This window comes from Mastomys coucha, unplaced genomic scaffold (genome assembly GCF_008632895.1).
Source record: "Mastomys coucha isolate ucsf_1 unplaced genomic scaffold, UCSF_Mcou_1 pScaffold15, whole genome shotgun sequence".
In the NCBI taxonomy this organism is placed as follows: Eukaryota; Metazoa; Chordata; class Mammalia; order Rodentia; family Muridae; genus Mastomys; species Mastomys coucha.
Window position 1 is genome coordinate 108,364,131 of NW_022196897.1, and position 13,116 is coordinate 108,377,246.

Here is a 13,116-nt window from a genome sequence, read left to right on the forward strand (position 1 = left end):
GTGCATTTCAGAGGCATGACTCATTTGTTTATTTATTTATATTTACCTTTTTGGAGATAGCTTTGGAAAACTGAACAGGTAATCCGAGGAACAACATTAGATGCTACCAGAGGTTATTGTTTACAAAAGGGTAAAGGATCGTTCCATTTGCTGTGGAGCTGATGGTCTGTCCAGGTCTCCATACTTTCCTTTAGAACTCATGATGTCATCGTACAGGAACTCAGCAGGTGCTTTTGGTAATTTGACTTAATTTGTTCAAATGATGTTCCAAGAAAGCTTTTACGTCATTTCCAAGCACTGGAAGAGATCCTTAAGCAATGCTCAAGCCCAGAGTTTGTATTGACTATCTTAGCGGTCCGAGTTATTAAGGCTCTCGCCTAAACTGGACACAAACACTGGAGAGAGTCACACGGTTAGGGCGACATCCGGTCCTCTAACCGTTCTTCCGGCTTCCACTGGCCGCCCTCTGTGAAAGCTACCCTCACGCACGCGCACAGCTGAGCCTACGGCGCTGACGCGGGGGCGGGCTTTCCAGACCGGCTGTAACGTGCTGCGTCGGAAGCGACGTTTTCCGCTTTCGTCACTTCCGTGTGCCTCGTCGGCTTTCGTCCGGCTGGACTTTGGAGCCTGTTAGGTTCCTTTGCCTCTGGCTTCACTACGCCATTCGCCCCTCGCAGCGTCCAGTGTGGGGCCATGAGTGTTCCTGAGCCACCGCCTCCGGACGGGGTCCTTACGGGGCCCTCCGACAGCCTGGAGGCCGGCGAGCCCACGCCGGGTACGGCTGTTTTGCGGGGCGACTGCCCACAGGGGCCGGGACCGAGTGGGTGGGACTCCAGCGCAGGCTCCCCTTCTGCCTAGAGCACCCTGGCAAGGCAACCTGGGTCCCGCGAGGAGTCGCACTGTTGGGTGCGGTTTGTGTTAAAAGGTTTGAGTCTGTGTTGCTCTTAAACTGTTTGTCACAGGGTTAGTGGTTGGTGATGAGTTTGTCAGAGAGAAGGTCGATTTTTAGAAAACTATGCCATATTGTCTACTCATGAAATAATACTCCGACTTCCTTGGTGGTATGACTTCAACTGATACTCCAGCAGCCGTCCTCACAGTTCCAGAACAAATTTAAGCATTATTGCCCGAAGGCGTCTGTTGAACGAAACGGTTAATTTGCTGTATAGCGAGACAGGCACTGTTTATGTATACCATCGTTTTTGTGAGATTGAGACCACCACTCAAACCATTTTCTGTGAGCATTGGTTCATATGAGGGACGCTAGATGGACCTTCTAAAAATAATCTCTGCGTTTCAGAAATAGGAAGCCACAAGTCACTAAGCATTTCCTGGCCTTACATTTCTTTAATGACACATCCCATTCATGACTTGTTCAGTCACATCAGTAAATACCCTGTAGTACCTACTTGGAGCTTGGACCTCTCCTCTCCCTTCCCCTCCCCTCTCCCTCTTCTTTCCTCCCTTCCTCTCTCTTCTTTCTGCACATAATACATGAGTGGCATGCATATAAATATAAGCAGATGCCAGAGAGTAGGGCAGAGATAGAGATATGTGCTAGCTGTAGGTTCAACTAAGAACTTTTTTCATGCTAAGCAAGTGCTCTACTACAGAGCTAGATTGCCTAGCCTCAGATGTCTGATCTTCTTGTTAGTGGTGTGAGCTTACTCTCCCATGAAACTGAAATTGCACTCTTGGATTCAGTTCCCTCTGTTTAATGTAAGAGATTTCCACAGTGCATTAGCATCTCCCGTTTGTGTTTGCACCCTGGTGCCAACAGTTGTAAAGCTACCACCTCTAGTCTCTTATTCTCACATCATGTGTCCATTGTTATAACTTTACTGCCCCAAGACAAGCTTGTCATGAATCCTTAGAATCCTAAAATGGCTTCTTGCCACTTACTGAGATTCCCATAGAGTTGTCATTCAGGGATCCCCACAGGCTGGCTCACGGTGTATTATTAATAGCTCACTGTTGCTTTTCTGTGCATGGCCTTAGTGTTCATCCTTGCCTTTTCTCATTCTGTTTCCTTAACAATGTTGCATCCCTTTCGCTCCTACCAGACTTGTATCCATGTGGAAGTGGTGGCCGCAGTCCAAGTTGGGACCATCTTTTAGGAGGGTTTTTGCAGTGTCAAAGATGGACACATGTTCTGTCCCAGCTGTTTTCTAAGATTGTCTCCTTTAGAAACAGCAGCATTGTTTATTGAAAAGTGAAAATAGTGTAATCTATCCAAAGGGGATTGAGTGAAGTACTATAGGATTTTGTTCTTTTGAGATGAACAAAGTAGATCTATACACCTTCGCTAGACTCTGTCTTAAAACAGACAGACAGACAAATAGAAGAACCTCAGAACAGTGTGATAAAGGATTATGTGCATGGCTGGGTAAAGACAGTTTCTGGCCATTTATATGGGAAAACTGCAGAGTGACTCCATTAGAGTTAGGTCATGCTTTTTAAGTTGCGCCTTTTCCCATGAGTTTACGTTTTTACAATGATTAATGAAGAAAACAGAAGATGGGGTGGGCATTCAGCGTCTTCAACACCCAGTCTTCCTTAGAAATCATCTCGGACTGTCAGATTCCACAACAGTTTTTGTAATGGCTTTGTATACTCCCCTGTATCGTGCGCTCAGGGAGGGGAGTTTATTTATTTATTGTTGTGACTAAGAAATTAACACACAGTAGGTGTTCAGGGCACATACATTGTATGAATATGGTAAGAATCTTTTTCTTTTAGAACTGTGTTTCTTAATCGTCTAATGCCATGACCCTTTAATATTTTTGTGACTAACTTCATAACTGTAATTTTGCTACTGTTATGGATCATAATGTTAATATCTGTTTTTTGATGGGCTTAGGCAACCCCTGTGAAAGGGGTTGCCACCACATGGTCAAAACCTCTGTTTTAGAGTCTCTCTCCTACAATGATGTACCTGGAACTTAGTAACTGAATATGTATAAAAAATTTAACTGATACCTATCCAATAATTGTTAATAATTAGAATGGGAAAGCCAGGCCTATGAGTAAAAGTGTGTGTGTGTGTATGTGTGTGTGTGTGTGTGTGTGTGTGTGTGTTTAGGTAGCTAAGTAAGCAAATTTGTTGTTACATCTTAAAGTTGAAATATCCTTAGTCAGGTGTTTCTGTTCATCTATTATATATTGTCCATGTTTACTTGAAGTTGGTGTTTGTTGTATTGTTATTGTAAGACAAAACTTAAGCAGTGGAATTATTTGCCAGATGTAAGCTTTTCGTTCCTCATCCAAAGGCACATTAATAGTGTACTGTTCCCAAGTCTTCCTCGATCCTATTCCAGTTCTGCTTGTAGAGAGTTTCAGTTTCTATATAGCCCTTTCCCATTTGAGTTCAGTCTTGCAACTTTGAGAATTCTAATTTGTGTTTTCAGGGTTAAAGTTAAAACTGTTCAGAGGTAAGAGCATCCAGTGTGTCTAACCACTGAGCTGTCTCCCCTGTCCAGTCTTAATTTGATGTTCCCTGGTTCTTACTAGACTAAAATTGACAACTGGTGTTTCAGAAGTTAACATTAACTAGGGAATGCTTTCTGGGTATGGTTTTAGTGAATATTTTACCTTTATATCATTCAAAATAAATGATTGTAAAAACCTTATAACCATTCATTGACCCCCACTTTGAAACTGTTGTGTACTTTTTTTTGGGGGGGGGGGAACAGTAATTGGTGGGTGTTTACCTTAGACATTTGAGTGCCTGGAAAAGGATGTATCGTCATTCCTGGCAGCAGGTCGAGACTAGGCCTTGGCACAATCAGAGCACTATTTCCTATAACAGATTAGGTTGTAGGTTGTAGAATGTTTTCCCCCTGTTTGAATTACGTCATCACATCACTGAATAGTCCTGGGGCCCCAACTCCCAGCTGACTTTCCTAGCTTTGGCCCTGGTTCACAGAAAGTGCTGTGTCTTAATTAACAAATGACAAAATAACCCCCTTTACATGTAAATATATTAAGCAAAAAGCCTTTCTTTTGAGTTTAAAACAGGGTTTTAGGTATTGCATTTTTTTTATGTAATTTCTTTAACAATTTTTATTTTCTTGTCTATTGGATTTGAGCCTAGCCTTTAATGGTTAAGCTATCTCTTTCTGTCCTCCCCGTAAGTTTTTATTTTCCTTATTTGTGTGTGTGTGTGTGTGTGTGTGTGTGTGTATGTGTGTGTGTGTGTGTGTGTGTGTGTGTGTGAGAGAGAGAGAGAGAGAGAGAGAGACAAAGAGAGAGACAAAGAGAGACAGAATGAAAGAGAGAAGGGGGTAAGAGATGATGTCACTGTATTCCTGTGAAACTCAGAGAGCAGTTTTCAGGGATTGATGTCAGAAGATCAGGCTTACATAGCAAGGACGGTTACCCACTGAGCTGCTTCACCAGCCTGTCTATGTTATTTATGTGTATTTTTAAAAGCATTAATGTATTAAGAATTCCTTAATTCAGTAGCTGTAAACTCTTCCTTCAGCCTGACTCATTTAACAGAATACATGAACATGTAAAATTTGAATATACCTTTTGTCCAGATATGGTAATATGTGGCTCAGGAGGCTGAGGCAGAGGAATTGAGAGTTCTAGGCCAGCATGGGCTATACAGGGAAACCTTGCCTCAAAATAAGAAATACTCAAAACAACACAGAAGCACTTTTTGTTCTTTTTTTTTAAAACCATGTTTTAGAGAAAGCTTAGAAGGTATTCATTTAAAAGAGGTGACTGTAGTTAGGAGAGGGTTTGCGCCCCTAGCTCCCTGTGGGCATCTTCTCTCCTTCCTGCTTGAGCTTCCCTAGCCTTCTTACCTGCAGCAGTGCTTCCTAAATTTGTTTTTCTCTTGAGCACAGGCTTAAGCGACGCGTCTCCAGATGAAGGACTGATAGAGGACTTCCCTGTGGAGGGCAGAGCTGTAGAGCATCTGGTGGGAGGCCTGCTGTCCCACTACTTACCAGATCTGCAGAGGTCCAAGCGAGCGCTCCAGGAACTCACGTAAGTCAACAGAAAGCCAGCTGCTCGGTCAGTTCCTTCTGTGTAGTCAGATGTCACCTGATAATCTCATGGAGTATGAACGTGCCGTCTTCTGGAACGTTGAGTCATTGAGCATGTCTGTGTTCTGTAAATGGGAATCATGGAGTAACCTGTAGCCTAGATGTCAGCAGAGAAGTAGTCTCCTAGAGAACCTGGTATCTTTGCAGTAGATTTTGAGAGTGAGTGGTCCTTAGATGAGTTTGGATCACTCGTGTGTTTGAGTGAATTGGTCTGTTCCCTCTGAAGTGTTCAGAGTAGCTGGAGTTTTATGTCCTTGTAATACAATCCTATCTGCAGTGATGACTGACTCTTGACAAACAGTTCTTGTAATTTGTTCCTTTTTTTTCTCGTTTGATGTGGCTGGTGGCTTTCAGTTTTATTGATACTGAAGCTGTTGTTTTCATGTTTACTCTCTACCCCCCACCCCCGCCCCTTCCCCAACCGTCTCTGTTTTCCAGTTGTGACCCCTTGGGTTTTGCTGTCTTGTATTTGGCAAGTTGCTGGGTATTTTGTTCTCCACGATGTACTTCCTACTCTGTCCTATGAAGGGAAAGACTAGTGAGTGACCTGCTGGTCTGCAGACCCAGGCCTGATGACGGACATGTGATGTCCTTCGTTCTCATTGCTAATTCATTTTTCATCCCGAGCTCTCTATTTTGCAACAAACCACATTACATTTTCCTTTAAAATGCTCATTTAGGTGATCATATTGCTCTGGGAAGAACAGGAAGGAAATTAGCTTCTCTCCTTCCATAGAATTTGAGTCTAAAGGTTAAAAAACCCTTGAAGTTGTTTTCTCTGACCTTCTGCCTATATAAATTGACATTTAGGTCAAGAGAAGCAACTTGAGTACCTAAGACCACACAGCTGTGAGAGAAAGGCCACACATGGTTCCCAGTCCTGTGCTGATGACTCATACTGAACTGCTCACTGATCCTTGAGGAAATACTGTCCCTCAGTTCTGCATCTTTTTCACATCTAAATCAGGAAATTCTTGGTTTCTAGTTTACTTTTGGGGATGCATAGAAAATTGAGTTTCATGAGCAAAATATTATAAAAGAACTTTTGTTATGATAATACAGAATGTTGCTAAAACAGTAAAATACTCTGCAATAATCTGATTATTTTAGTTATTAAAGTCTGAAATTGTGTCAAGAATAAAGTGTACACTTAGTTTACAGAATATATCTTTGAAATAAGATATTGGAAAGACAGGTGAATCTTGGAGAATATGATTCTGTGAAAAGAACCAATACTGAGAAAATGTAAAATTTGCTTTGGCTGTGTGCTTTTGTTTCAGACAGAACCAAGTTGTGTTACTAGATACACTGGAACAAGAGATTTCAAAATTTAAAGAATGCCACTCCATGTTGGACATCAATGCTTTGGTAAGTATGATTCTGCTTATCTAACTTAATGAGCTCTGATTTTAGAAAAACCTTGTACTTCTGCATTTTGATGATCTTATCCTCTAACTTTTATGTGTAGAATTTGTCTTTTTAACAAATCCCAATTGCTTTATTAGAATTCTTGGTGGTTGCTGCCTTTCATATGCTGAACATGTATTAGGAGATTCAACTTATTTGTATCATGGAGAAGTTCTCATGAAATGATGACATAAGAGGAAAACAGAAAGTAAGGGATATTTGAGGCATTGTTTCTACCACCAAGGAAAGTGTAGGCCCCTTTGAAGGGCTAATTTGGTGGTCTCTATCTTTTTTTAAAAAAATATTTATTTATTTATTATATCTTAGTACACTGTAGCTGTTTTCAGACACTCCAGAAGAGGGTGTCAGATCTTATTATGGATGGTTGTGAGCCACCATGTGGTTGCTGGGATTTGAACTCAGGACCTCTAGAAGAGCAGTCAGTGCTCTTAACCACTGAGCCATTTCTCCAGCCCCATGTGGTCTCTTAATTAATATTTAATTATCAGTTTTCCTGGTGCCATGATGAGATGGGCACCCTGAAGATGAGTAGTTAGTTAGAAATTGAATTTCACTAGAAGCTGATAGAAGAAGAACAGATAGTCTTTAAGAAAACAGACTTAGCATAAGCAAGGTGTGTTGCTCCTTTTCCTCTCTGGACATTAGCAACTGCTTGTCTGCATGACTTTGCAAGGATTCCTACATTTACACCTCAGAAGTAGACCTCTTACTAGACAGAGGTGGGTTAGGATTGTCCCCCTTACTGCTGTAGAGCGCAGCCTTCTCAGCGGCTCACTGACTCCTTGTGGAGGAGTGAGCATGGCCACACTGACTCCCTTGTCTTTCCCCTGACTTCACGGTGTGATCGGATGGCTGTTTGTTACAAGTGAAAGTTGAATAAAGGAGCAGGATTCTGTTGCATCAGCCTGGAAGGACAGAACTGAGTTTTTCACCAATTTCTTCACTTTGCCCAAGAGTGGTTTTAATTTTCATGTAGGAATGGGAACAGGAAGGCCCTGAGTGATGCACACAGAGGGTCTGTGAACTGACTTGCAGCTGTAAGTGCTAGCTAGTCTCTGCAGGCCCACCTCTCATTCTTTGTCTCCGTGTTGTCTGGAATAAGGTTCCTTTCCCGTTCTCTTTCCCACCTGTCTCGGCCTCCATCATCCTTCAGCTTCTCCCAACAGGAGACTTCCCTTTTAGTTTCTGGCTGAGATGCAGAATGTGACTCTGGGAAAGCAGTGCGTGTCCATTAGTGGCTGTGTTGTCATTCTGACTTCAAGAGGCATAACAGTTTGCCCTCTCAGAGTCTGGGCACTAGTTGGGTTTCCCTGACAGGAAGACAGCACTCATGTACTGGCATGTTCTCTCAAAAAGGCTGAAGTGACTGTTACAATTTTTAGATTATGTGGCATGTTTTTGAAGCAAAATGTTGTTTATAACCTATTTAATATAAATGTCTGTTTTATGTTTAATAAACCTTTTTTGAGAGAAAGACAGAGAGTCAATGAGAGACAGCCCTCTGCCCTGTGTGTGTGTGTGTGTGTGTGTGTGTGTGTGTGTGTGTGTGTAGCCCTGGCTGGCCTGGAACTTAATATATAGACCAAGCTGGTTTTAAACTCACACAGACCTATCTGTCTCTGCCTTATGAGTGCTGGAATTATTTTTGTCATCTGAATTGAATCAGATGTTTTCAAAATTCTGCTAATGGTTAAATGAAATCTGTATCATAGAATTTTAAATACAGCCATAATTGAGGCTCTAAATTCCAGCTCAGAAGGATGAACTATAGGTGTTGACACACTTGCATTCTTGGTATTTCATCCCGTCTACTCTGACTCTGTTAAGTTCACGGAAGCGAAGCACTATCATGCCAAGCTGGTAAATATAAGGAAAGAGATGCTGATGCTCCACGAGAAGACATCAAAGTTGAAAGTGAGTGGAACCCCCCCCCCCCGCATCCTCTTAAAACTGCAAGTTTGTTTCTCTTCAGTATTTGTTTAGACTTTTTATACTTGTGTATACAGTAAGATATGAACTCATGCTACATTGTTCCTCTCTAAAAATGAAGTCCCTTGGCTCCTTCACCAGTCACTGGGCTAGTGGCTCATCTCTGCATATTCACACTAGATGTGAGCTTGGAGTAAGGTTTGGTTTTTTTCTTTCATTTTAAATTAAGGGGACCTTACATCACTCCAAATACATTTAAAAATTAAACATGGAATTATTAATATGTATTGGATAACTCAAGTCAAATATTTCTTTAAGTTATGCTATACATGTACCCCCCCCCCCAATCTCTGTCCACAGAAAAGAGCACTGAAGCTGCAGCAGAAGAGGCAGAGAGAAGAGCTAGAGAGGGAGCAGCAGCGCGAGAAGGAATTTGAAAGAGAAAAGCAGCTGACAGCCAAGCCAGCCAAGAGGACGTGAGGAGCCTGCTTTCAGGTTCCTGTCCCATCATGCTTCCTGGATCTCCAGTGCTGTACACAAAGAGTGAGGTGTGGACGGTGCCTTATGCCATTCCATGGCCTGAAATCTTTCCCAGGGTTGCTGCGTCTCCAAGACTTCACTCAAGAAGCCTTGTTGATACTTACGTTTTCAACTTTTGCTTTACTTTCAAATTTATTATTTGATCTTAAATCATTTGTAAACTGAAAACACTTTCGTTATTACAGGAGTCTGGGTACTAGTTCACAATGCATAAAGGTCTGAACTTCTTGAGAATTGATTTCAGTGTCAGTTCCTCCTTATCTGAGGACAGGCTTTTCCTGCATAGCCACACTGATTTTTGGCAATTTTTTTTTTTTTTATTGTTTAAAGAGAAATACCAATTGTCTGATCACAAATCTCCCAGAAAGAGAGCTGCCAGGCTTTTATGAAGAACACAGGAAGTGTGTGCACTCTGGAAATACCAGCACCTTGGACATAGGCTGGGAGTGGATGCCAGACAGATTCTTCCAGCCATTCTCCTTGGCTTTTCACTGTTGCTGCTGATGTAGATTTTGGGTTCAGGGCAGAATTCTATCCATTCCTAAAGCTGTGCAGCAATGGTGGGCCTGCCAGATACTAAAAGGTGTGTGTTTGTGTCTTTTGTGTATGTGTGTGTGTGTGTTTGCATGTGCATGCTAAGTCATCACAATGTAACTAAAATGTTTCTGTGTGCCCCCCCCCCCCTTTCTTTTCCCCTAGAAACAGGCTCTCTATAAAGCCCTGGCTGTCCTGGTATTCACTAAGAGACCAGGCTGGCCTCAAATTTAACAATCCACCTGCCTCTTATTCCCAAGTGCTGGGCTTAAAGGTGTGCACTGCCATGCACTGTTCTGGCTTTTAAGTAGAACAAGATCTGCTACTGCTCACATGATATGTAAATAGTGCACAGAAGAGAAGGCTTGTGCCTTTACTGTTTTCTAGAACTTTTTTCCCTCTTGTTGTATGTAGGAACTTACTCTGTAGGGCAAGATGAAGTCTCATTGTTGGAAATCAAGAGTGCAGTAGTATACTTTTCCACTTTAGTGTTTAATAGGAAGCTTGTTTCTAGCCCCTACTATGTGTGAGCAGCACAAGCTACAAAGGTGTCTGATTAGAATGCGCATCTTTTATAACCCATGTTATACTTTTAGTAAGCTGGAATTACTACCTCTGATCACATACTGGACGATAGAGAGATTGATGGTAGAGACCATTAAAGATGACCAGTGGTAAGAACTTGTCAGCTTAAAGGCAGAACTGTTTCTTTGAAGGAACCCTTTCCTTCTTAATGACTGAATTGTGATCCCACAGTCATTGATCTTGACTTCTGTTCAAGAATACAAATGAGTCTATTTGAAATGCTGTTACCCTTAGTCACTTGCTGTCACTCTCAGAGCACAAGTCACTAGGACTTGCAGGACAATGCCATTACATTGTAGAATGTACTTGTTACAATAAAATATCTGATGTCTGATGAAGTCTGGAGATTGCTTTTCATGCTGACTTTAGACCAATGGTGTTGGTTGTTTCAAGCGCTATTCCTGGACACTTCTAGATACTTCTTCAGTCTCTTAAAGTGAATCTTTTCTTTGTTTTGCTTAAACTTTCTGCCAGAGATTCTGGTATGCCTTCAAGGATGAGACCCTTCTGGGTCTGGTTGCCACTGGCAGGATTCCCCACACTAAATTGCATATCCTTTTCATCTGGGGACTTAAGAAAATGCAGACATCCTCTGTTCTTACCCACTAGTTCTGATGTGGGGCCATAGAAGATTTGCAGTGCTCCAGATTATTCTGATGCAAGGGACTGGTGGTGTAGACTGTCCAGTAATTTACCTTCATAAGCAATGGAATAGTTTCAAAGCTACCTAGTGATTTGTGGAATTAATCTTTAGAAATAAATTATTCCCTACTGCTTTTGATAGAATCAGATTTAAAACTGAACCTTAGCTGGCAGGAAATTAAGAGTACTAGTTAATTGATTGGACTTTTTGACCTGTATTAAAATAAATCATGTTTAGTGAGTGTATGGCAGCGTGGCACCTATGTTTTGAGAATTAAGTTTTAAAGCCTTTTTAACATAGCAAAAAGATGGGCTGGAGAGATGGTTCAGCAGTTAAGAGGACTTTCTGCACTTGCATAGGACCAGGATTATTCCTAGCTCCCACTTGGCAGCCCAGGGGATCCAGTCCCCTCATCTGGTCTCTGTAGCATCAGACACATATGTGGTGCACCTACTCACATTTAGATGAAACACCCATATAATAGATAAATCTACAAAAAGAAATATACATCATTACCCACCACTTTAAGGTCAGAGGTCAATTAGAAACACCATAGATGATGAAACCCTAAAATTTTAGCTGTATTTTAGTAACATGGAAACACAGTAACCAGACACTTGCTGTGTTTTTCAACAAATAGAAATTGGCCAAAAGAAAAGTCAGTTTTGAAATAATATCAGATATGTATGGTGCTGACACATGGGGTGTTGTTCATTTTGAGCTGACTTTGTCATGAGTATCATGTAAATGTGCAGACATTGAATGTAATGGAGATGTGTCCACAGTGAATTTTGGTGTGCATTCAGTTCACCAGTACCAATTGTATGCTGAAACATCTTTGTTCATAAACTACTTTTATGAACTTAATAAAAACGTCAGAAACACCCAGTATTGTTTTATCAGGCACCATTCTGTGCATAGCAGTGTATATTCCTCTTCCTGTGCATTACTTCAGACATTTGTTTTTCTACCTCTCCTGTTTTGTTGCTCTTAATGCCCTCCATGTATTGAATGTTCTTTACCTTTCATGTCAAAAAAGACCAGTCCAAGGGCTGGAGAGTTCTCTTAACTGCCTGTGCAGAGGACCTGGGTTTGTTTCCCAGCACCCTCATCAGTTATCTCACAACCACCTATAACTCAAGTTTCTGAGGATCTGACACCTCTTCTGAGGTCTGTGGCCTCTTGCATGCCTGTGGTATGCACTCAAGGTCACAGGCATACACATAAAAACAAATATTTGTCCACTGATGAAATCCCATCCAAGGCTGGTTGGAGTATCCAACTCCACAAAGTTAGCTTTTCTTTGAGAATAAATACAACTATAAGCTGGGTGTGAGAGCAGCCATAGGTAATGGCTGGAGAGCTGAAAGTATGAGGCTAGCCTGTGCTGCAGCCTGAGACCCTGTCAAAAAACCCAAAAGCCATCACTTTGTAGTTTGGTGGAAAGCACTTTAAACCATAGCTGCTTGTGTAAATGCTGTCTTTAAACAGAGTTCCAGCAGTAGAGTAGTGTAGGCTGCATTCAAGGGTGATGGATTGTCTTTGGAGAAGGCAGAACTTGGAACTTTCTCTGAGAACTCTATATCTGTCAGTGTTGGCTCTGTAGATCTCACAAATTCATTATATACTTAATGCACATCGTATTTTCACCATAGCATATATACTTAATTCCGAAGCCCTGATTTTTAAAATTGAGCCTCCAAAGATAACTGTTCATATTATAAAAGTTGTCCAGGTTCTACATTTTCTCTTGAATGAAGAGAGTTCCTGTGTCTTCTGTTATTCAAATCAAGCGGATGGGTAGCCTTTCTGTTAGTTAACCCTTGCTCTGCCTGCATGTGCAGGCAAGGCAGAAACTCCATACAAATGAGGCAAAAGAATGGCAATCATGGGGATGGGTGCACCGTGGGGAGAGCTGGAGTGTAAACGGGGAGTCAGGTTAAGGGGAGATCTAGGCATAGTCTCTGAGTAAGGTTGGCTTATAGATAGGTAAAGAAATGAAAATTCATCTAAAAATAAAATGGTAAAAGGCTGCTCTACCCATTGCTTTCTTGTAAACTGTGGAAGAGGAAGCTGTGACTGTGGCCCACAACATCCTTATTCCTTCCAACACCAAGGAGGAGAGAAAGAAGGTTAGAAGGGAAAAGGGATGTAGGTCTCTTTAGACTACTTCCTGCTGAGTCTGGGTATCGAATTCCTTGAGACAATCTTCATGGGATCAAGATGTGACCAACGTCTTTTTCTCTTCCATTAATCAATTAATTAGCTCATTCACTTTACATCCCCATCTAAGCCCCCACCCTATCACTCTCCCCCTCTCCTTCTCTGAGAAGGGGGCCATCCCCCACTCCAGGGTACCAACCCATCTTGGCACATCAAGTCTGCAGGACTAGGCATATCTTC

At 41.8% G+C, this 13,116-nt stretch overlaps 1 protein-coding gene across 1 annotated transcript; it reads left to right on the top strand.

Moving 5' to 3' along the window:
• The first annotated feature begins 579 nt into the window (after window positions 1-579).
• On the top strand, window positions 580-11,597 carry Bloc1s6 (biogenesis of lysosomal organelles complex 1 subunit 6). The gene is made up of 5 exons (XM_031371709.1): window positions 580-775; window positions 4,854-4,995; window positions 6,335-6,422; window positions 8,310-8,396; window positions 8,772-11,597. Exons 1-5 carry the CDS (start codon window positions 694-696, stop codon window positions 8,889-8,891), a joined length of 519 nt encoding a protein of 172 aa, XP_031227569.1. The 5' UTR covers window positions 580-693; the 3' UTR covers window positions 8,892-11,597.
• Window positions 11,598-13,116: the final 1,519 nt, after the last annotated feature.

Coding starts and splice junctions, on each gene's coding strand:
- Bloc1s6 (XM_031371709.1), top strand. CDS start 694: ATGAGTGTTCCTGAGCCACCGCCTCCGGACGGGGTCCTTACGGGGCCC. Junction 4,996..6,334: donor CGAGCGCTCCAGGAACTCAC/GTAAGTCAACAG, acceptor CTTTTGTTTCAG/ACAGAACCAAGTTGTGTTAC. Junction 8,397..8,771: donor AGAAGACATCAAAGTTGAAA/GTGAGTGGAACC, acceptor CTCTGTCCACAG/AAAAGAGCACTGAAGCTGCA.